The sequence below is a fragment of the Haliaeetus leucocephalus genome, unplaced genomic scaffold (genome assembly GCF_000737465.1).
Source record: "Haliaeetus leucocephalus isolate CR32 unplaced genomic scaffold, Haliaeetus_leucocephalus-4.0 Scaffold0, whole genome shotgun sequence".
Classification (NCBI taxonomy): domain Eukaryota; kingdom Metazoa; phylum Chordata; class Aves; order Accipitriformes; family Accipitridae; genus Haliaeetus; species Haliaeetus leucocephalus.
Genome location: NW_010972436.1, coordinates 10237477 through 10260641, shown reverse-complemented (window position 1 = coordinate 10260641; position 23165 = coordinate 10237477). Strand labels below are relative to the sequence as shown.

Here is a 23165-nt window from a genome sequence, read left to right as displayed (position 1 = left end):
GCTAAGTGCATCTGCAAGCTTGTTTTATGATGTTTATTTAGCATTCTGTCTTAAGAAATTTGTAATGCTACATACTGCACCATCCTTTCCTATTGTCAAGTATCTACCTATCAATTGGTAAGATAGTTGACTGAATGTGATTTATAAGAACTGATTTCCAGACTGTCAACAATTGACTTTTTGGTATTTAGTATTACTGGCAGCAGAGCTTACCCGAGACAGATGTTTTTTTAATTTGAGAACTGTATGTGTTTTAGAGCATCGTAATGTCCAGATGCATTAAAAAAGGGATGAAGAAAGAAACATAAATGATATACAGTATGTTCTTAGCATTGGTGTCAACAGCTTTTACTGTTATTTACCTCTGTGAATGCTTCTGTACTCTATTCAGTTTGTCCAGCTGGACAGAATTGCTTTAAAGATAAACTTCTCTTGCAATTTAAATTTAACATCAATATCATATTATTCTTCAAAACAAACTCCTTCACTGAATAGATTTTTAGTGCCACTACGTATATTATAAATCACTTTTTCTCGATTTTCATTGCTACAGCATCTGCGGTTGTAGGTTCAGGGTCCTTTTTCATATGTGAGTATTTTTGACACTGGCTTAGAGCTCACTAGTAGCACAAGTTTCTACCTGTGTAGATACTAAGAAAAAGAGACCACAGATCAGCATAGGATTTCAAAGGTATTTTTCTGGCCACTGAGGCATTTTATTAAAATTACTTCAGTGTCAAATTTGGCAATCTCCCTAATTTTTACTATTGTAAACCCGCTTTTTTTCCTCCAGTTTGGTTTTCAGCTCATCTTTTTTTGAGCCCAGCAGTCTTATTGGAGCAGTCTGTTGGAGCACAGAATACCACATAAAAGGTATATCATCAGTAAACTAAAATGTCAGACTTTGACCAGGCTTTATTATCAGTTAATGATATAATGCGATGAAATCCCTGCCTGCTGGGCCATACATAATAACTAAGACATACTGTCCCGTTAATCTTTTCTCTCCATCCTTTCTAAGTTTTCTGAGTTTCTCTCTGCAAACAGAATAAAACATGGTATAAAAAGATGTGGTTGGGGATCCTCATCTTCTTTAAACTAAAATGACTCCACTCCAGCATTTCTTTACACAATATCCACCTTCCAACAAACGATAGAGCTCATTTACCCATCTTTCGATGTCCACTTATCACGTTTGTAGTTACTATTTCTTCCAGTGCTATTATGTGATAAACAAGCTCTGGGTACTTAAAGGTGTGGTCCTGCTCCAAGAAATTTGCGAGGAAATACACACAGCCATTTTTTTGTCACCTCCAGCTTATTCAGAAAGCACCATATTGCCTACTAGCTTTCAGCTAAAAAATAAATAAAATAAAATAAAAATATGTCCAAAATTTCTTTAGCAAGTACTTTAAATCTTGTGAATCCACAGTCTCATCTCTTCTTTTAACTTCATGTTGCTGTGAGGTGCTTTGTTCTTGTTTGTACTTTGTGATCTTTTAAGTATTTTTATGTGTTTATATTGTGTGACATCCTTTTCAAATGTGTGTTACATATGTCCAAATAGTTATATAGAATAGGCTATTCCATAACCGTACAGCTAAGTTGGCACAAAAAGATGAGACGTCTGCCAAGAAAACTGAACTTCCAGGATGATAGTCTCAAAATGAGGATGAGACATGAGGAAGAAGCTCCAGCAGTCAGGAGGACAATAGATGTAGAGCATTTGAGGATTTAATCCATCTTTCTTCTCTCATGATACATCTTCTTCAAGTGATTGCAGCAGTTCAGTGGCCCTGGGCATTCTACCTACTGTATCACCTTTCTTTAAAACAGCTCTCAAGTTCAGAAGGATGCAGCTCATCCACTTTTTGACCTGTTATCATAACATTTTCAAATTAGTTTCTGACATATGCACATTTTTAGATCCATTTTTTCTGTTTCAGGGCTCTACTGTGGCTCGAGAAGCCAGTGACAAAGAAAAGGTATGGTGCATTTCTGTTTCTTTTTCGGTTATCTAACCTGCTAGCTAGTCTCAGGACAAACATAACCAGTGCTGTTCTGCCCCTTTTCTTTGTTTTCTGTCATTATTCTCCCCTCTTGAGTTCTACCTTATTCCCTCCTTTATCTTTCCTCTATTTTCTGCAGACCTCTGAATATTGGTTTGCAATGGTGTTGAGATTTCAGAGGTAAGTGAGCCAATCCTCTACCTCCTCCTTTTCCTTTTTTCTCTTCTCTTCTCTTCTTAGTTTCTTCAGGGCCTGCCCTGTGGTAGGAAAACATCAGGACTTTCTTCTCTTCCCTCCTGCTTCTTCATCTTCTTTCTCTTGCTCTTTAATATTGAGATTTATGGATACTCCATGTCAGTTAATGGAATGATGTGATGTGGCACCACTTCTAAAGTGAATGCAAAGATGAACCAAACCTTGAATTGTGAGAACCTTTGGGTATATAAAGCTCATACAAAAGAGCAAACAACAGACTTAGATGTACATGTAGCTATAATGAGAAACAGTCTCCCTCAAATTCTGGGCTGAAACTTTGCTCTGAAAGGAAATTGATCACTTTGGTTTTCTCCATCTCCAACTTCAACTCATTTGGAAAATTTAATGTTCTCAAAATCAACATTTCTCTGAGGTTTCAGTGAAATAGCCTGATGGCACTTCAGGAGAGGTTTATCTAGAAATTCTACAGATAACTGAAGGTGCAACATAGTTTCTATCGTCTAAAACTTCTTAGATTTCCAAATTTGGGTGAAGTCTAGGAACCCATGACCCTTGTTTTCTTAATTTTTCCAAGCACATTCCTTCTGAATTAACGTAACATCATTCAGCAGTTCACTGAAAAGACTTCATTTTATGTTGTCCCCAAATTCCATTCAGATCATTTGTTTTTCTCCTAAGCATTAGTTGTACCATATCTGCCTCTCTGAGTCTTCTACAGATTGCACAACTGCACTAAGGACATGCAGTAGCTGTCAGTCCTACAGTTCTCACTGCATGAAAAACTCTGCAAAGTTATTCCACTTGGTCCTAAGGTACAAGTGAACACTTAGAATTCTTCCAGCATTAGGCAGCTACCATGTCCCAAATGCCAACTGCAGTTACAGTAGTGAGCATTAGCTCTCTCTTGCTGTACCAAGCCCCCAAGATCATGTCTTAAATGGTCTCTATTCTTTTCTTGTGGTCTATTTTTGTTCTTGTTTAGTAGCACAACTCTAGTGTTTTTGAAGCAGAGGGATTAACCCTTCAGTGTCTTACAAACAATACCTAGTGTCATTGAAAACCTCTGCTGGTAGTACTAAAATAATCTGACAGAAATTAGGAGAGCAAATTATTTTGATGGGACTACTTCAGGTTGCAACATTAATGCTTGGCATAGTAATGTAAAATTTAACAATAATTACATATATTCAGCTGTACAGGAGCTGATACTATACAGATATTTAGTGCGGTGGTTTTGAGCAGTTTTAGGAATTTGTCTCCTAATAATAAATAGATTAATAATAGTACATAGGTACTGCAGTTAATACGTTGAGTGAGAACCTCAAAGAAACAGTGCCTTAATTTTGTTCCCATGTAAGTTCATGGCAAAATTACTATTGAACTTGATTATAGCTAAGTTGAAACAAAGTTGTGTGGTTTTGTATAACTGTATACAACAACTATTCTCTATGTTTGATGTGAAAGCATAACTTCAGTAAGGCCAATAAAAAATTCCTATCAACTTCAACACATCTAGAACCTCCCCTTTTATCCTGAGTACTTCTGTGAAAGAAATATAAAAAAACCTGGTCCCCCAAATTCTTCTTCTGCTATTTTAAATCTCACACATCATTTTCTTTTCAAAAGAATTTGATTTCTTGGAGACAGAACTACACCAAGCTTATTGATGTTGCAAGCAGACGGTCTAAGGCTGTTACAACAGCCTTCTGTTACTCATTGTTCCCCTCAAACGCCAATGCAGTGCAGCAGGGAAGCCACAAGCTAGCACTCGGAACAAACATTTCTAAGAAAGGGAATTAGCTGGGTAAACCTCTAAGTTCATAGAGGGAAAAACATTTTACAAACACTTTTAGGGATTCAAGCAAGGGAAGAATAGTATTTTGCTTATTACATGGTTTTTGTCTAAGATTTGGAGTCTGCTGTTTGATTTGAAAGGGTCAGAAGAATACACTACTGCGTGTCTGTATTGTAGATGCTCAGAACATTCATCGACACTGTGATCTGAATCTCCTGCAACAGGCACTAGAACTGCAGTGGTTTACTCATCTAAACTACTCAGGTGTTTCTAATGCACAGTTTTTAAGCTTAAATAAAAAGAGGGTTGTGTATTTATACAAATAGACAAGGAAAGTTTGTCTTTGAAACTCTGAGCAGTGCTAAAGGCCTGCTATCATGAGATATATCTCTGCACGTGTGGCACTAATTTCAGCACATTAAGAATTGTGTTGACATAAGTATGGAAATGGTCCATTATTCATAACTGGCAAGTGAGAGCCCTGTAGCATGTTTTTTCTCTTCCACTTTCTCTTAAGTAGATGTCACTTTTTGTTTGTTGTCTTCTGTGGGAATCTCAAGCCAATCTAAAAGATGTTAAAACGCCTGGGAAATTTTAGCTTGAAAAGGAGGAAAAAAAGAGAAAAGAAAAAAAATTTTAGCAAATGTTCTGAAGAGATTTTGGCGTCTCCTATGTTAGAAGAAATTTCTCTGAATGATTAAACAAAACCAGACAATCTCAAATACTTGGCTGGTGTAGTAACTTATTAGCTAATTTTTAGCCAGAGACAAGTTAAATCATCCATTTATTAATATCGCCCTGAAATGACATTAATAATAATAATAGAATTTCAATTAATGGCAGCATTATTTAATTACTTATTGTAAAGGTATCCACTGCTATTCACATCTGAAAAACAGAAAAGTAATAAAAGACAGGAAGCTTTTGGTGCTAAAATGTATGGCTAAAATGTCTGGCAATGCTGTAGTTTTTAAATGGGCTTTTAAGTAATTCACATTTAATTTCAAATGCCAATATTAAAGTAATCAAATGGTTTTCAGAATATTAAGCATAGTATGTTAGCCTCTTTTAAAGCTGCAGAAGCCAGAAAACAGAAGAGCAAGTCTTTCAGTCACATTCTAATGCAGACTCTAAATTTTAGATAAATTACTTCGAAATGGCAAACTTGGCTAAAATTATGTTCTTAAATCTTTTTCGTATCAAACTAGTCTTTTGTTATTTACTCAGTTTATAAAGAAGAGGCAATTCTGCAGAAAGATTTAATGGACTATAAAATAAGAAATCAGGAAAATAATTTTTCTACTTTAGTTTTGTAGTGTAAAATAAGTATTAGTATTCAAACTTGGTTTTTAAATCAGTTTTTAGGAAGACAAGCTAGCTGGAATGACTTTGAGAATGTTACTTTTCTGTCCTGTTTTCAGTTTATCTCCTGTTTGACTGTCTTCAACTGTTTTATACCCTAACATATTGATGAGAAGCTCTGAAACTGTCATTTCAATATTTTGTGATAATCGGTGTGAAGACAAGCTCCATCCCTTAGATTTCACCTTAACACACAATTCCTCTCATCTGCATTATAAGTGATACTTTTAATAACAAAGGCATCACTTTCTTGGCAACAAGTATCATAACGTGCACCTACAGATGTCTTGAATTTTAAAAGAACAGTATGTTTCAACAGTTGTCAAATTCTGACAGCTGCTCCCTTATTTTTTTTTTAGGCTTTAGTTCTCTTTATTTTTTTGTTCTTATTATTTTAATAGTGGGCATTTTCTATTCATTCCTTGGACAATTTTGCCCTCTTAAGTGAAACCAGGATAATGCAGAACTCCCCTGGTGGTCCCCCTGCTCACAATTATGCTATACTTGCAGTACGACATCAAATTAGCAGTTACAGCTGAGTCTACTTGTTCTTATAAAGAACATAAGCATGTTGCTTGTGAGTGAGCAACTCAGAAGGAAATTAGAAGAAGAAAAATAAAACCTAACTAAACAGAAGCCCATCATATTGCATCTTTCTTGAGCAATTTCAGAGATTATTACATGTGTTTAAATGAATCTAAAACTGGTTGCCTTGCCACCTTTGTGGTATGTGTTGTTTCATAAATAAGCCTAAATGCAGAAAAACTACAGTAAATACATTTGAACAAAGGATTTTCTATTCAAGTTCCTTTTTGGAAAAAAATTGCCATAGTTGACAGCTTCGTTACATCTTAGTTAAATTGTATGCAGAATACATAGCTCTGATAATTAGATTGGAAGATGCTGCTAGATGCAACAAATCACTTCTTAGCTTTACTTTTTATGTTATATATTACAACATATAATAATTAACTGATTTCTGAGAGGACAATTATAACTAAAGGAAGAAGGATTTTAGTATAGGAACATAGCAACAAGATTACTCAGTCTTGAATTAGTTTTTTTCTTTTGATGTCAATAGGTAAAACTTCATTCAAGCTAGATTATCCCAAAATCTGAGCTATTTTTTCCTGCTATTTTAAAATTGCTAATTTCAGAACAGCATTTTTTTTTACTTGTTTCTTTTAGTGATTTCATATTCTGATCTCACACAACAGATATGTGAAGCATGTCTTAGATTTCTCTGTGAAATGAATCTCAAGGTTGCATATACAGAGATTATAACTTTCAAAACATTACACTGCAATACATTGCAAAGATAGGAACAGTCATTCAGAGTTCAGATTCCTATTTCAGCATTTAGCCTTCACATGACACCAATCCCATTATTGTTTTTCAAAACAAATCACTAGTTTGCCTTTGGTTTTTTGTTTGTTTGTTTGTTTAAAAGTCTGTTTTCCATATGTTAAAAGAATTTAAAAAAAATAAAAGGGGAACTTCATGTTGCATTTTATATGTTGCATGTTCATTTTGCAGCAGGAAGACATTAACCCTAGGGATAATTCTGGATGTATTTCCCTGAGCATTGAAAAGACATATAGTTACTATTTTGGTACATGCTCGAATTCCTAATCCATCTACAACGTTCCGCACAACTTTTTTTGTCCTACAAAAATGCCTGTTACACTGGCTGAAGCCATTCCAGTGTTCCCTCTCAAACCCCATTTTGGGGTCACAGCTCTATTTCCATTGCCATTTATAGTCCTGTGATGCCAAGTGGAGCTGCAGACCCTTGTTCTGTTAGAAACCCCTTTCTAGGACAAGACAAATTGTACAACAGAAGTTTGGACCCAGCTCCCATAACTACTGGAGGAAAGAAGCTGCAACCTTCAGCTTTCTAGAGAAAGCTCTAGTTATTTTTCCATCTTGTAGATTAGTGACTTGAGACTTTTGATTCAGTTCAAAACCACCTGTGCAAAATTATTTCAAACTATATTATAACATTTATCCTTTTTTTAAAAATACTGCCTTCTATATATACTGCTGAGCCCAGTCAGTCTAAAGTTAACTTTAAAAAAAAAAAAAAAAATTAAATAAGGTGTATGTGAGCCATTCGCTGTGAAAAGAAGCCTAGGGTGTAGAACTTCACTCTTGGCAGATGTTTTATACAATTTTCAAAAGTTATGAACTGTAAGCCCAATTTTGCCATGGTTAACTGTGTGAATAACATGACTCATGGCTAGTTCCAAACAAACAATAAGACTGCTATGCAGCATTTCTCCTACAACCTAATCTTTGCCTTTGTTAGGTGAAAAATCGCTGCCAGATTGTGAAGACAATTAGTCTTTTTCCTTTTTCAATCCAAGACTTATTCTGAAATTTAACAGTCCTACAGCTGTTTTACCAAGCTTCTTCCAAAATGTCAGCATTAATGTTAGCCATGATTTTTGATCATGATGCACAAAAATCCCTTTGGAAAAAAAAATTGCTAATATTCATTTCAACACATTAGGATAGGATAATGAATTGAGATGTGTTAAGAAATCTGCAAAAACTATTTCCAGATGCATAGAGAAATAAAAATTCACCTGGTTCTTACCTTTCAATAATTTTTTTTTTTTCCAAAACAACATCAGTGGGCTGTTTCACCATAATTTTAGTTTTTGAATCAGGCTTTACACATTCTGTCATTTTAGTCAAAGAAATCTTTACTGCTTTTCAGCCTTTTCAAAGGCAGTGAAATCTTCCTGCCATTAAAATTCTCTGTGACCATGGCAAACTTTGGAATGCAAACCTGAAGTATGCAAATAACACGCTTTTTTAATAAATAAATACTTCATATTTGTAAAATCTATTGTGCCTTTCTTGCATCTTTAAGTAGGGGATTAAAAATGATGGAGATGGTTCAGAAAGAAAATCTATTATTAATTTAATGGAAGTAGTTAGATGTTCATCTCCTGTGCAGCTCTTAAAATATTTAGTTCTTTAATGATAGTAATATGTTCATTATAATGAATTACATTCTAGGAGAATCTTTTTCCAACAGGATTTTCGTTCATTGGAAATATTTGAGACTTCATTAAAAATTAACTGAATCAATTATTTCATTAAAGCAAAGCCTCAATTTTTTCATTCAGATAATGTTTTCAACTACCATAATGTGGTTTTCCTTGTATTTATTTATTTCAGTGCATAAGAAGAAAATGTACATATGCAGATTTTTCAACATGAACACATATATTATTAATTTTAAATAACTATGAGAGCCCCTTCTAGTTGCATATTTCATAGGTTTTAATTCCTAAATTCACAAATCAATTTTAAGACATGAATTTCAGTTAAAGTACTACTAGAATCACTACTAGTGCTGGCTGTCATTAGTAATATTTGTGACTGCAACAGTATCCTAGGGCTATTCAGCTTTAAATAAATAGGGAGAATGATATTGCCTAGCACACTAAAAAAAAGCTTTGTCTAATAACACCCAGAAAGAGGGAAGACAGTAGGCTGGGAGGCATCATACAAATAATGTGGTGAGGGCAACCACTGGCACATAGCTTTTTAGCCCCACTGCTTTTACATTTTCCTTTTTCTTCACATGCCTCAGTACTGTTTTTTAATTTATGCAGTTCTTCACTTGCCAAGTCTTCACAGCTACAGGTGTTTGGGTGAAGAAAAATGACCTCAGATAAAAATCCTCAGAAGGATTATTGAGGACTGGGGGAGTCTGCACACGAGGCAGTGAAGAGTCTGGCTTTTTGGGAGAGCTGATTCACTGCCCTGGATGTCCTTGGGAGTACCCCTTGGGTCTTGTGATGGCAGGCAAGAAATGCGGCTGTCAGCTTTGCTGGCTCACTTTTATTAAAAATAGATTAGAGACAAGGTTAAAGTGCAATATGGCACCTGCATGACTGACTGACCAGCTCTAGCATCTTCCAAAAAAGACATTGCTTGTAATTTAAGTTTATTTTTCCTGAAAATAGGACCATCTTCAGTGGAGAAGTGCCTGGTCTGACTGGCTGATGCTGTGCTGTGCAGGAAGTCTGTGGCAGAGCCTAGAGATGAACCTGCATCTCAGCATCTTAACCACAAGTGCATCCTTCCTCTTTACTCACACCTAAGCTTTAAACAGCATTAATGGGGGGGGGTTCAGTATTAATGGGTTTACTTCTCTTTATCCTCTGCCTAGTCTAATAAATAACTCAAATATACTAGGTGGAAAGATAATCTGAGGATTTTTTTTTTTTTTAGTGACTTTGCATTAGAAATGAAGGGAGCTTGGTTTCCTGCATTCTTTTCATTATTGTTTCATCTTAAATTAATTCATCCAAATCTCCTCTCCATTCCTAAGCATCCCACGCACTGGATTCCATCCTCCAGTGTTGGCAACATCCCTGGATCTGCAGTCCTGCCTCTGCAGAATTAGCCCTGGTCCATGGGACGGTTTGCTAGATTGTATATGATAATCTCTACAGCTGTTAGTCTGGAATGCTTATCTGATGTTTCCCCTACTCATTTTCATCCTAAACCACTTAAGAATAGGCCAGAAGGAAAATCAATGCACGCTGTGCTGTCATATTGTAGTAAACAATTCATTGTGAGTTTCAAGAACTGTCTGACTTTGTGTTTAAGTAAAGCAGCAGAGCACTGCAGGATGACTCCTCCACAGAAGGAGTCTGGGACGGATGAATGGTTATAGCTCCATCTCGGCTGCTTGGGGTTTTTTTCCTTTTATTTTAAATTAAAATATAGAGCGTCTCTATTAGAGGCTATTTTAATATATCAGAATGTTCTAGATGCAATACAGTAATAATTCAGAGCAGCCAGACTAGGACCTTATTTTTTTCCAGAGTTCATAGGTCTCAGGATGCAATGGGTTTAACATGGATTCGTAACTATTAAAAGTTAATAACTTTTATTAACTATTAAATAGTTAATAAACTATTGAAACTATTAAAATGTTATTAATTGCTTAAGTGGTTTTGAGCAATTATTGGAAGAAAAGTGTCACTTTTCTAAACAAAAGCAGCATTGTGGGATCTTGGGCAATTCACAAATTCCAGGTCCGAAAAATAAATTTGTACAGTTGGGGAATGGAGTATTTCAGCCGCTTCTGTGCGCAGCCCAACAGCAAAAAGAACTTTTGGCCATTGTGAAGATCTATGAGGGCATTTCAGGGTCTGCTATGATGCTCACATTTTAATGCTGTGCTTTCCAATATGTACATTTTGGAGCAGAGAAAAGAACCTCTGAGATTCTTTTCCTTACTGTGTCATAGGAAGAAAAGAAACTTTATGAAAAATACCATCTCCAGTAAGGTTATAAGTAATGTCTGACTAGTTAAACTTATGGAGGACATTCCAGTAGGCTGATGTTAGCTGTCTTTTATTCCTAGTGGAAGGACTTTCAGATTAAGGGGAAATTATTTTATTCAAAGTACCCATTCGTTCATGGTCATTGATGGTTGCAGCACTCGGTTGTTCTGCAACATTTTCTTTGTGAAGAAAACCTGTTCTTCCATACTGTTGATTAAAGGTGGGGGGCAGGGAGAAAGGCTTTTCATTGCTCTTAATGCGCCAATTTTTTAAAGGCTCTGATTGCAGAAGCTACTATTACTTCCAGTTTGCTTGACCAAATACCCTGAAGGAACTGCTCTTTTGTTTTTTGGCTTGCTGGGTTTTTTTAAGTGAACTTCCAGTCATTGCCCTGTGAAAACAGAGCCCGTTTGAGGGGTCTTAGTACTGAATCCAGTGGTTACTCTGTCTGGCTTTCCTTAATGCTGTTGCAAATCGCTTCACAGGAGAGTTAAAGATGAAGATAATCAACTAATGCTCCAACATCAAGAATATTTAATTATGTATTTAAAAGGCAGTGGTCTTCTCTGGCATTTGCCACTTCTAAGCAGCTTTTCGTAATTCTCGTTCACTTGATGCTTTCAAATAATTATTTGGTATTGGGCAATTAGAAACATTCTCAGTAGCTATGTAAAATGCAATCGAATCTGACTTCATCTCTAAGATCTGATGCAAGCACTCTGTTATGAGTATATATAGATTGTGTTTCGATTTCACTTATTGCCAGTCACTTTGACAAATGACGTCTTGGAAGAAGCTCGATGCAAATCAAGGTTCGATGCAAATCAAATATCGAGTCGGAGATTTTGTCTTGGCTACGTTTGCCACATGCCCAATAAACACATACCTTCTAGGCCACCTACAGGAGGGATAAACTAAGGAAACGGCTCCATGGGTGCAGTTACAGAGAGCTGCATGTGATGGAGGTGCTTCTGCCTCCCCCGGAGGGGCGGCTCGGCAGTGCCCTCTCGGGCGCAGGGGGGCTCCGGAGGTGCCGCTGCCGGCGGGGGGGCCACGCCGGGCCAGCAGCTTCACCACACTCCTCTTTGCGATCCCGCTCTTACAGGAGTTTTGGTTTATTTTAGGCCAAAGAGCTGCCGACGTTCAAAGACAATGATTTTATTAACGATGGCCAAAAGATTCATATTGATGAGAATAACAAAAAGATGTTCCTTGAGAAACTCAAAAAGGATGTTGAGGTAAGAATGTGCCTGTTCAGTTTTATGGGATTAAGATGTGTGGCAAATTACAGATATCCCAGGAAATTGTACCTGTAATTCATTAATTAAAACTCTTGTTTATAAGACTGTAAGCACTGACTGTTTTAAATGAGACACAATTTAAACTTTCAGGAGTTGATCTCTGCTTTTGCTGATGTGATAAATGGCTTGCTGCCATAGCTGGTTGCCATACATTGTCCCTGCCTTGATGATGTTAAAATGATGGTACTACTTAGTACTTAAGCACTTTACAAGCCTAGTACTTCCAAATGCCCCCAAGAGAGAGGTGAGTATTGTTAGTTGTATTTTACAGGTGGAGGTACACCAGAGCTGAGGCCGTACACAGACTGTGGTCCATAACAGAGGATGTAGCATCCCCATTCACAGCCATGCATGTTCTATTTGTTTCATATTAGTAATCCAGTTTTAAATCATCCTTTGTATTGCAACAGTAGAGTGCTTCAGTAATTAGTATACAGCAGTTGGACTCATTATCTTAATGTAGGCTTTCATATAAATTTGTAATTGCCTGAATATAGTCAATACTTAATAGAAAAGTGTTAATATGTGAATTTAATGTAATATTTTATTGTAACTGATTTAGTTCAGCAAATAAAAGAAAATAAATATTGGCATAAGTAGTTCACACAGCTTGACTTTAGTTTCCATAATTGAAAATATTGTCACTAAACACAGTATTTTGCAGCCCTTATACTCAAAGCCTAAAATCTGTTTTCCTTGTTGGAAGAGACCTCATAGCAAAATTTGTCTGTGACTTAATAAGACTTTCAGCTATTTATAACAAAATGGCTCTGTGAATTGACTTGTCTAGTTCTTCAGATCTGTATCTCATTAGTTCCACAAAACAAAATACTGTAACTTTAGAATTTACCCAATGGTTTTCTTTTGAGGAAATCTAATTTCCCATCATAGTAATGATGAGAAATTTATGGTGATGATAATTATGAAAACATAAATATGTTGTGAAATATCAATGTGTGTTTATTTTATATTTAAAATATTGTGCTGGAAAACTGCTCTACCGATGTCACAGCTCTAGAGATAAGTTTGTTTGGGTTTAAGTTTTGTGCTCTTATAACACGTACTGCTGTTGCTGACTAATGCTTTTACAGTCAGTAGGTTGGAGACTGTATGTTAAGTATGTGCAAGGAACGTGGAAGATAGTTTATTACCCCAGAAAGGGGATTGTGTGTGATCTTCTACATCATTTACCAGATTGTGAATATAATGGCGGATTCCAGATCAGGTCTTGAGAGGTTATTTTTTATGGTTTTGAAATTTATGCAGAGCATTGTTAAATATCCATGTAAACTACTAGTGTGAAGTGATTTGGCACCTGATTTTAACAACAGCAAGCTGTTCTTTAACCTTGTTTTTCTTTTATTGGTTCTTCTGCCCTTGTTAGTTAACTGATAGTATGTGCTTTATACCCAATGTGTAAACACTCGCATTTCACTACAATTAAAGAAATGTGCAACTCTTAGCATATGATTATCTTATCATACAGTATTTATAGTTAAACATATTATGGAGTAGTATTCTAAACTACATGACTTTATACCTGTTCTAGTTTGTCACTGAGTAAGTTTCGTTTCTGTATTTCTCTCATAATCAAGTCTTATGTCCCCTTCCTGTGTTCAAACAGGCAAGTATCTATTACTGCTCTTTTGGTGTCCTCTTGTCTATTTTCCTGTAATTTTTCCTTATTCCACTGAAAATGTCTTGAGAAAAAGCACATAAGGATATTTTTTCCATTTAAAATCAGATGATCTTTTCCTTGTGCTGATCTCCCTAAGTCTTTTTGCTGTCAGCAGTAGCACACTTTCCTCCCAAGAGCCATTCTCTTCTAATGTGCAGTTCACTGTTTCTCCCAAGAATCTGTTCTCTTTCATGCTTTTTATATGATTATTGGTAGATTTTTCTCCTGTCTGTCTTCGTATGTATCAAGTACCTAATGATATACCTGGAGTCCTTCCACTCCATCACCTTTGGCCAATCTCATCTGTTCTTCTTGTTCTTCATTGTACATCATCTCTTCAAACTTAGATCTCTTCTAGTCTTGTGAAGAGTCTTTCGCTTTATTATATTGAAACTATTAGAAGCCAATTTCCTCTTTCTTCTTAAAACCTCTTCTCAATCACACAGTATTTCTTCTAGCACTTGAATTTACAGTCACTTTGTTATCTCTGATTCCTCTCTTTTCTCAGAATCAGGATTTTGACAAACTGCAGTTTCTCATTTCCTAGTATTTTATACTCATCTCTTTCATCACTATCACTATTCCAAAGTCTGGCTTAAATTCCTTCTTCTCTGGTCTGCTCTAACTTCATTTTTATAACCATTTTTAGTTTCTAAAAACTGAAACAATTTGTATTTTCAGCCTCATTCTGTACATACAATGAGCGAGGGCTCCACAAGTTCAAAATCACAGTATTGCTTTTAGGCTGCAGCACAGGTCTGCCCTGGCTACCCCTCGCCCCCTTGAACTGTTTATCCCATCCTCCTGCTTTTATACCTTCATTATTTCCATCCTCCTCTCTTAGCTTTCTGCCTTATCCTGTTCTCCTCAACTAAAATAACACTTTGTCTATACATAAAGTGTATTCATCTTTCAGTTTTCTAAAAATTCCCATCCTCAGTCTTTATTCAAAACCACCCTTCCATTCACATTCATGTTTTGCTTACATGATTTAATTTGTGAGCCTGTCACTGTAAAGAGAATATAGCATCATTTCATGTCTTCATGGTGTAACACTTCACTACTTTGCACTGCAAGAATATTTAAATACTTTTTCACGATTTTTTAATAAGGTTTAAAAGGGAGTGAGGGGATGGATTTAGCACCAGATCGTAGCACGCCACATGCCTGATAGCACAGAGGCTGCTCTGGACATTGAGCGGTGAGAGGATAGCCCTAATTGAAACACGAGACAGGAGTGACAGTCATCAGCTCGCACAGGCACTGGTCTTCACTACAGGAAAAATGATTTTTCCCTGAGGATTTTGGGAGAGCGGGCTACAGCTTTTTTTTATAATATGTTGCAAGTGACCTGTGTGCTGTTACTGCATCTTAATAAATTCAAGTATCTCTCTGATAGCTTTATCATTTAATCCTCCCTTTTGCTCTCTCTTAGAAGTGCCTGTTTTTCTCAACTGATGAGATCTTTGTGTAACTTCTGTTTGTTAGTGGGGCTTACATTTTTCAGTGATATTAATAAATTGCTTATTATCACTTTCTAGTTCCTCGCTCAGTTAAAACTTATGGACTACAGCTTGCTGGTTGGAATTCATGATGTTGAAAGAGCTGAACAGGAAGAAGTAGAGTGTGAAGAGAACGATGGAGAAGAGGAAGGTGAAAGTGATGGGACCCACCCCATTGGAACCCCTCCAGACAGTCCAGGAAACACGCTGAACAGCTCACTGCCTTTGGCTCCAGGGGAATTTGATCCAGCTATTGATGTTTATGGAATAAAATCCCATGAAAGTAAGCAGGAATAAATATTTTTGTGTTAAGATATTTTGATTCTTACACCAGAATCCTAAAGTCTTCACAACCACATAAAGGCAAAGTTAAACTGCAAAATATAAATTCACTCTGCAGAAAAAGAAACGAGTTGCTCTTTGATGCAGCAGAAAGCAGAAGACACCTACAGTGCCCAGCATTGTTATGAGCATATTTCTTAAATATCGTGATGTGTCACGATGTGTCAGTCAAATAATTCACCTGTTACACAATCAAATTGTATACTGGCTTAGCTATTCAGATACAGCAGTTCGCGGTTAATTCATGGGTTTTTTCATCCCTTTCAGGAAATCTAGTATCTGTAATTGTTCTTTTCCTGGAAGATAAGATAACACTGTTAAAAACAGTCTAGAAAGAATGAGAAAAGCAGCATTCCAAGTTATATTTCACTTTTTTGGTTGCTTTTTGAAAATTTGTGCACTCATACCCAATTTCTGTGTTCCAGCTAAAAAATTTGTCATAAGGAGTGTGTAAGAAGCCTGAAACTGGGTTTGATGTTTGTAAAACTAAGTATAACTAGTTACCTGTGGCTGTTCAAGAGAGGAAAGTTACCTTTTTATTTTTCATAAGATTTACATGGATAAATACATGTTTTTATGCATAACGAAAATATGATCTTGTTTGTTGACACAGAAGCATTACCTTCCGTAGAAAACTTCATCATTTTTCCATAAAGAGAGATGGAATCCACATTACTTTAAGTGAGCAGTAATTCCTATTTCTGTATGCTGGCATTTTATTTTACACTCATTTAGGGGGTTTTGCATTATATATGAGTGCAGTTAAACTCTCAATTAAGGACAGCTTGGTCTTTACAGATCTGTGACTCTGACTGACATTAACCTGTCTTAGCTGCTGATTGAGCCTTATACAGTCTCCTTTGTTAGAAGGAGGACTTGTGATTAAGATGTCTCAAAAGTCATTCTTGCTGCTATGTGTTTGCCATTTGCAGATGCACCTAGGAAGGAAGTATACTTTATGGCCATTATTGACATTCTTACTCATTATGATGCAAAAAAGAAAGCTGCCCATGCTGCAAAAACGGTAAAGCATGGGGTAAGTATCTGGGTTGTTTTTTTCCTCTGATTCCATTTATACTTCTGCATTTTTGTTGTTTAGTGCACTGATATAGTACAGTTCAGGAAATCTAGGGAAAGGTGAAATAGATCAGAATTTTTTCAATTTTTTCTCTAGTTTAATATGTAATACAGAAGTACAGAGTAACTGCTACATATTACATACTCAGAGTGGAACTCCCTTTTCAGCTGTACGCATAGGTTTCTTACCCATAAAGAACTCTAGTCAGATGCCTTTTTAGGACTTTGTCCTAAATTTGTGAGATGCATCTTACTTTTGCAAACAAACCTGTTCACCAGACACTTGTATTAGTATACAGCACTGTGAAAGCTGTTGTGAATCTTACTTCAGATGCAGGGCCCTAGTGATGGTTTCATTATTTGGTACAGCCTGTTGAAGGTTAGTTCTTCAGCATATGATGTGGCTCACTTTACAAGACCTCTTAAAAAAAAAAAAGTACAATTTGCAAAATTAAGCATAAAATGTACATGTTAAATACTCAGAGACCATTCAGTGAAGGCTTCTGTCTGACTGCCATGAATTTCTTTATTTTGGCTGAAATTGCTGCTTAGCAGCAGACACCAAAGAGTCATGGTGAAGCAGCCCAGTCTTCCAGAATTACGATTTATACCTATCATTATCACTCCTCTGGTGATTTAAGGTTCAAATTTCATAAATATTTTTAAAAGAGCATAATTGTTCATGAGGCTAAAATCCCTCCTCTGTCTAAGTATCTAAAGGATCAGGGCATTGGGCTCAGGGCTTTTTAGTTTACAGTAGAGAGTGATGTGGAATGCCTAGCAATAAGCCCTGCACAGGCCTGTAGAAGGTATTTTTTGTCATTCTGAAACAATGCTGTCATTACTCTCTGTGCTCTCAGAGCAGCTGAAAGTTGATGCAGACCACATGCAGCCATTATCTGGCAATTATTAATGAACTTTGAATGTAGCACACTTTAAAAACTCACACTTCTGGCATAAATAAGGGATAAAAATATGTTGTGAATAACAACTGATTATTAAAGCTGACTGTGATTAGAACTTACTACAGCACATTACTTTTGTACAACCATTTTATTTCACTGTCTCCATCCTGAGCCACCTGACACTGAAGTTTGTTCACTAATTGCATGCATGCAATTTTCCCCTTTTGTAAAACTGGAAGAATATAAAGAAAAATGTGGCTAACACTCTGAAAACCTTGAATAAAAATATGAATGAAATTGTGACTTCATTGAAATAGCAGTTGTACAGCTTATTCAGTGAGTCCAGATTTAAATGCCTATATATTGAAAAAATGTTACTAATTGTTACCATATATTTCAACCCAGGTTATTTAGCATTCAGGTAGCAATATACCTTACAGAAGTGTTGACATGCCAGATCTGAGTATGATAATTCGGTCTTCTGTATATGAAGGCGCTGCTGCTCAACAGACCAGAATCTGTTGATGAATCAGTGGGTAGCATGGTTAAGTATGCAGTAGAAATTACATAGGAGACTGAAGTACAATGAAAGTAAAGAGAAGTACAGAAAGTAAAGAGAATGTGTTTCAGAAATGGAAGATGGGTGTCCTACAATTACGGTGGTGAGTACTGAGTATCACTGTACTTGTGTGAAGCCTAAAAAGGCATCAGTAAGATTCTGCTTGAGGGCCATTACAATTTGTGTTTCTAGTGTCTGGTTGAGACTGCACATGAAATTCATTGAGTAAGTAACACTCTCGGTGACAAAGCATCAAATAAAACACTGGTTCTTCCTTCTTTCCTCTCCCCTCCCTATTCTCTGTATAGGCTGGTGCAGAAATTTCAACTGTTAATCCTGAACAGTATTCAAAGCGCTTCTTGGACTTTATTGCCAACATCTTGACGTAACCTATCATGTTACATAGGACAGACACAAGACCTGGGGACAGCAGCAGTGGCTACAAGTGTAGGGAAAAAAAGGAACTCAGAGAAGCGCTCATCTTGCAGAAAGCAACCCCTTTGTTTACATCTGCTGGCAAAGATGACTGAAGTGGGGTGGAGTACTCGCTTTAACAGCTGCCTGATATTCCCAGCATAGTTCTAGCTATTTCTGACTCTTTTGTGTGTGCAAAAAAAAAAAAAAAAGTTAAAATAAATTAAATAAATAGAACAGCTTACTCAGAGTGCACTGTGACAGTAATACTCTGATGCTACCAGCTGAAACGGAATAAATGAGCAAAGAGGTGTGGGGTGGGGGTGGGGAAGAGTAAATGCATGTTAAATCTACAATATTGATATCAAATTGTAAACTGTGGATCAGTTTATATTTTGAACTAAAAAGATACATGACAGTATTCTTCATGATGATGATGATAATAATAAAAACCTTACTGCGAATGTTACACTTACACCCTGCACACTGGCACTCCTTAAAAAAGCAGCTGCAACAGCCCTTGGTGCCGGAGGCTTTTCCCATTTCGTTCCTAGCAGTTGGGTTTCTTCCTTTTTATTCTCTCTCTCCCATTTTTGTCTTCTTTTCAGCACATTGCATCAGGAAGTTCAACCTCTCAGAAATCTGAGAGCCGGCGTCTCTTATCTTACAAAGAGCTAACGTAATTCATGCTATATGTACATTTTTGCTACAGTAAACTTATGTTAAGGGAAAGCTTTGCTTATTTCACTTTGTTACCTGAAGTTTTCATTTGTTTTATATTCTTGCAATATAGGAACTAATAATGTTACAAGTGGAAAAAAAGCTTATCTGAAGAAGTGCATAGTTTTGGGCAATAGTAGCTCATCTTTCACCCATCATGAAAGATGTGCACACTGATAGAAATTCCATTCCCTTGTAATTTACTGGGAATTTGAAGTTTAAATGCTTATGTTGTACTGTTGAAACAGCGGTATTTTATTATAGATTATCCCTCAAAAATGAACCCTGAATTTTACTGTTTACATTATTAGGAAAGCAGGGATATTTCTGAATTTCAGAGCCGTGTACAATATATGACTTTTGAGTTTACATGTAAAGTTATTTTGCAGTACAAATGAAGTAATGTTTGTCATCTTCCAAGGTGTAATGTGCAGTAGTGTACTAAACTGAATGTCTCGCTCACCTCCGTGATAGACTCTTTTACAATAAAATGAGAAAGGATATTTCAGAGGGATTTTTCCCAAGGTCGTCTTTTAGCATCAAAATGACCTGTCCTACCGTTTACTCAAGTTTGATTGTATAGTACATTGCCTAAAACTGTGCTGATCATGTTTAACTTGTTTAAAATTTTTAAACAACATTGTATTTCTTCTCTTCTTGTATTTTTCCTGAAAGACTCCATGCTTGAAAGAGACAAATTTACATATGCTTAAAAGTTTATCTACTTATACACTGTGCTAAAGCTGTGCCTTTAAAATTTCTTTATTGAAATTGTTAGATTTTGTAGGCAATGTAAGAGAAGTCAAACCCTCCCCATCATCGTTTATAACTCAAATCAGGAGTGCCAGCATGCCTTCTCCATAACTAATGTCAGTGCTGTTAAGCCTGCAACTGTGCATAATGTACGTAGTGGTTTACTTCAGAGGAGCCTATACAATAGCAACCCATTACACTCTCTTCAGCGGCCAAAGGCAATACTATACCTGTTGCTGTGTACTAATTTTTTTCTCCTTTCCCCGACCTTTCCTACAGGATTTTTTGTTACATTTGACTTAGTGATGTCTGCAGCACTGTAATGTATGTGTATACTTTTGTATTGTATGTATTTAAATAAGTTGGTACTGTGGCTTGATATTTTTTTTGTCCCCTCCCTATATACCCCAGTTGTCTGCATTCTCAGCCAAGTTTCATTTTCTGAAGCATGCTGTGGCTTCTTAAAGTATGAGGCCACAGGGAGACCCTGAAGTAAAAATGAGGTACACATACTTGGAGTGTACATTTTTACATATTTAATTGCGGCCGAGTGTACATTTTTAGACAGTTTTAGACATTTACAGCAGAGTATTCTTTTTGTCTGTGTAGCAGTTTTGTCACTCATTCTTGTTGATAAACTGTTTATTTGGACAAGGCAAGGAAGACTCGTTATTGTATATTTTAGTGCTTAGATTACACTCCAAACATGAGCAAGGCTTTATAAAATAAAGCACTTTGGTGACTCACTAGGTAAATCCTTTGTTCTTGTGTTTCAACTATGGTTTTGATCACTCACAGATGAATTTTGGATGTTAAAATGAACATGGAGCCTATATCGCAGAGGAAAAAATAAGAAGAAACTTAAAACTTTTTCATTAGATTTACCCTGCTTCTTCCATGCTTACTTTAAGTGGCTTGAAACATTAGCCTTTGGGTTTTGGGGCTTAGGTTGTGCTCTGAGAGCAAATACGGAGGTTTGTAATTGACGATTCTATGGACTAAATCCTAATATCACTACAAAACCAGGAAGATCGTCCACAATAGTTAATTGATAGACAGATTGGCAGAAGTTTGCTAATGTGTGTAATATGTTATGCTAAACCAGTTATTTAAAAAGTACTTGGGAATAAGCCCAAATAATTCATGGGGAGGAGGAAGGGCTTTCTCTTTCTAGAATTTCAAGGCTTTGATTGTCAGGGCTTTCAGCACATGATACAGCCTGTGCTGCACATTGTGGGCAAATGGCAGAAAAGGGTCTTTGTCTTCATTGTGACTAACTTTTAATTCTCTTAATACATGTGTTTTTCACATACACAATACTTTTCAGTTCCTTTCAGTTTATTCCACAGATGTAGCAATACAATATTTTCAGCAATATTTTTACCTGTAAAATACAGATGACAGAATTAATGATAAAGTAGACATCCCCACAGGGAAGATGGTGGAGGAGCTATTCTATTGCAAGTAGTTGAAGCGATAGGGAGGGGAGAGATTCAGCTTCTTAATTACTCACTTAATGATGTCTCTAGTATTAACCTAAGTGTGCACTTCACACAGCTGCTCCAGCTCTTTAGGGTTCAGTATGAACATGGTGCTCAAGGAGTGCTGCTCAAGTTACATGGACACATTAGCCACGGTAGACAGCAAGCTCCCTGGCTGGTTCTCTGTGCATGACACGCGAACCATCTACCAAGCCCTCTGAACAGGCTGCCAAATTCTTGCACTGCTTTTATAATACAGATGTACGTGGTTGTTGGTAGGTAATTTCTCAGTGCCACCTCCCTCATAGCATAAAATGAAAGCTTCTAATACACAAAACTAGCACAACATGCCAGATCTAAAAACCTGCTCCGGTTCTCCTGCTCCAACAAACTATTCAACAGCTGAAGTGTTACATAGTTAGGCTTTCCTCTCTTTTATCCTAAGACTTCTGGACATGCTCAGATTCAACTTTCCAGTAAGTATACTACATGTAAGCTTTAAGCCAGCCCTGACTTCTGAAGTGGTGGTTTACTCCTGCAGTCCCCTACAGCACTATTCTCTAGCTGACACTCCAAGTTGTCTTCATATAGCTACATAGCCGAGATTTACAAGACCCTGCTGGTACCTGTGGACATCTTCCTCATCCCAACCTCTCGACACAGGGGGCATCCCCAAGCCGTCTAGCTGGTGATGTTTCCCTCCTGCCTCTTCTGCATTGTAAGGGTGATTGCCATTCCTCTTTGTGGAGTTTGCTACAGGGCACACTGTGTTTGACAGGCATTGCTGACTTCAGCAAGCAGCTGGAGGACCTTTAGTAGAATTGTGTACATGAGAATTCATAGGAAAATAATATCTTTTCTGATAAAATGTTTTCTCCCCCTCTCACCTGAAGAAAACCTGAAGGCAATAATGATACTCAAGGTAGGAGATCCAACTGGCTTATTAATGCAAGGACTGCGGCAAAAGAAATGTTTAAATTAAAAATTCTTGGAAACAATATTTTTCTATGTCAACTACATAACCTAAATGCATAATCTGAATTTCCAGCTCCCTCCCTTGTGCTTACCTCTTCTTTTCCAATGTAATACTAGTTAGCAAGTCCCAGCAGTGAGTGGGTTCATTGCATTCTGATGGACCCATACCCCACCTGTATCCAGTGTCTGCTCTATATGTGCTGTCCACCTGGTTTTTTCAAACTCTCATATATTTAATGGGGAAAAAAAAAAAAACAGCAGTTAACTTAAAGGAGATGTCTGTTTCATGTCTTCCTTTCTGTCCTGATTTCTGTATGGCAGGTATTGTTTCTGGAAATCAGCATATCCTTTACAATGCAACGTGGTAGCAAAGAGCAGAGGCTGCATAGACAGAGCAGTGTGCTGTCTTTAATCTAATCTGGACAATGATGCTGGTTTACTCCTGCATGAGACTGACCGGAGATCTACTTTCATGCTACAACAAGGGAATGTGCATGAACAAGTGCTTGAGGAAGAGCTTGAGAGCAGCATCTTCAAGTGGCAAAGGCGATTTGTGTGAGATTAAAATCACTAACAATAGCCTTATTAAAACTGTTAGAAAACAGGGCTGGAAAGGACTTGAAGAGATAGTTATAGTCTGTCCCAGAGCAGTTCAACTGTAGATAAACATTGGCGAAAATTGGATTAATCTTTTCCAGGGAGGGTAGTTCCATGACTTCCCTGTGCCGTTCCTTCCCATGCCTCACTAGCTATATCATTAG

At 36.8% G+C, this 23165-nt stretch overlaps 1 protein-coding gene across 2 annotated transcripts in view; it reads left to right on the top strand.

Moving 5' to 3' along the window:
* The window catches only part of PIP4K2A (phosphatidylinositol-5-phosphate 4-kinase, type II, alpha), a 113585-nt gene extending 92888 nt beyond the window's left edge, over positions 1 to 20697 (top strand). Inside the window, exons 6-10 of one of the 2 annotated variants that reach the window (XM_010580556.1) lie at positions 1947 to 1985; positions 11822 to 11935; positions 15218 to 15461; positions 16453 to 16556; positions 18370 to 20697. In XM_010580556.1, coding sequence (XP_010578858.1) covers positions 1947 to 1985; positions 11822 to 11935; positions 15218 to 15461; positions 16453 to 16556; positions 18370 to 18450 — 582 coding nt within the window. In that variant the 3' untranslated portion in view covers positions 18451 to 20697. The other variant, XM_010580640.1, reaches the window with a different exon arrangement.
* The last annotated feature ends 2468 nt before the right edge of the window (positions 20698 to 23165 follow it).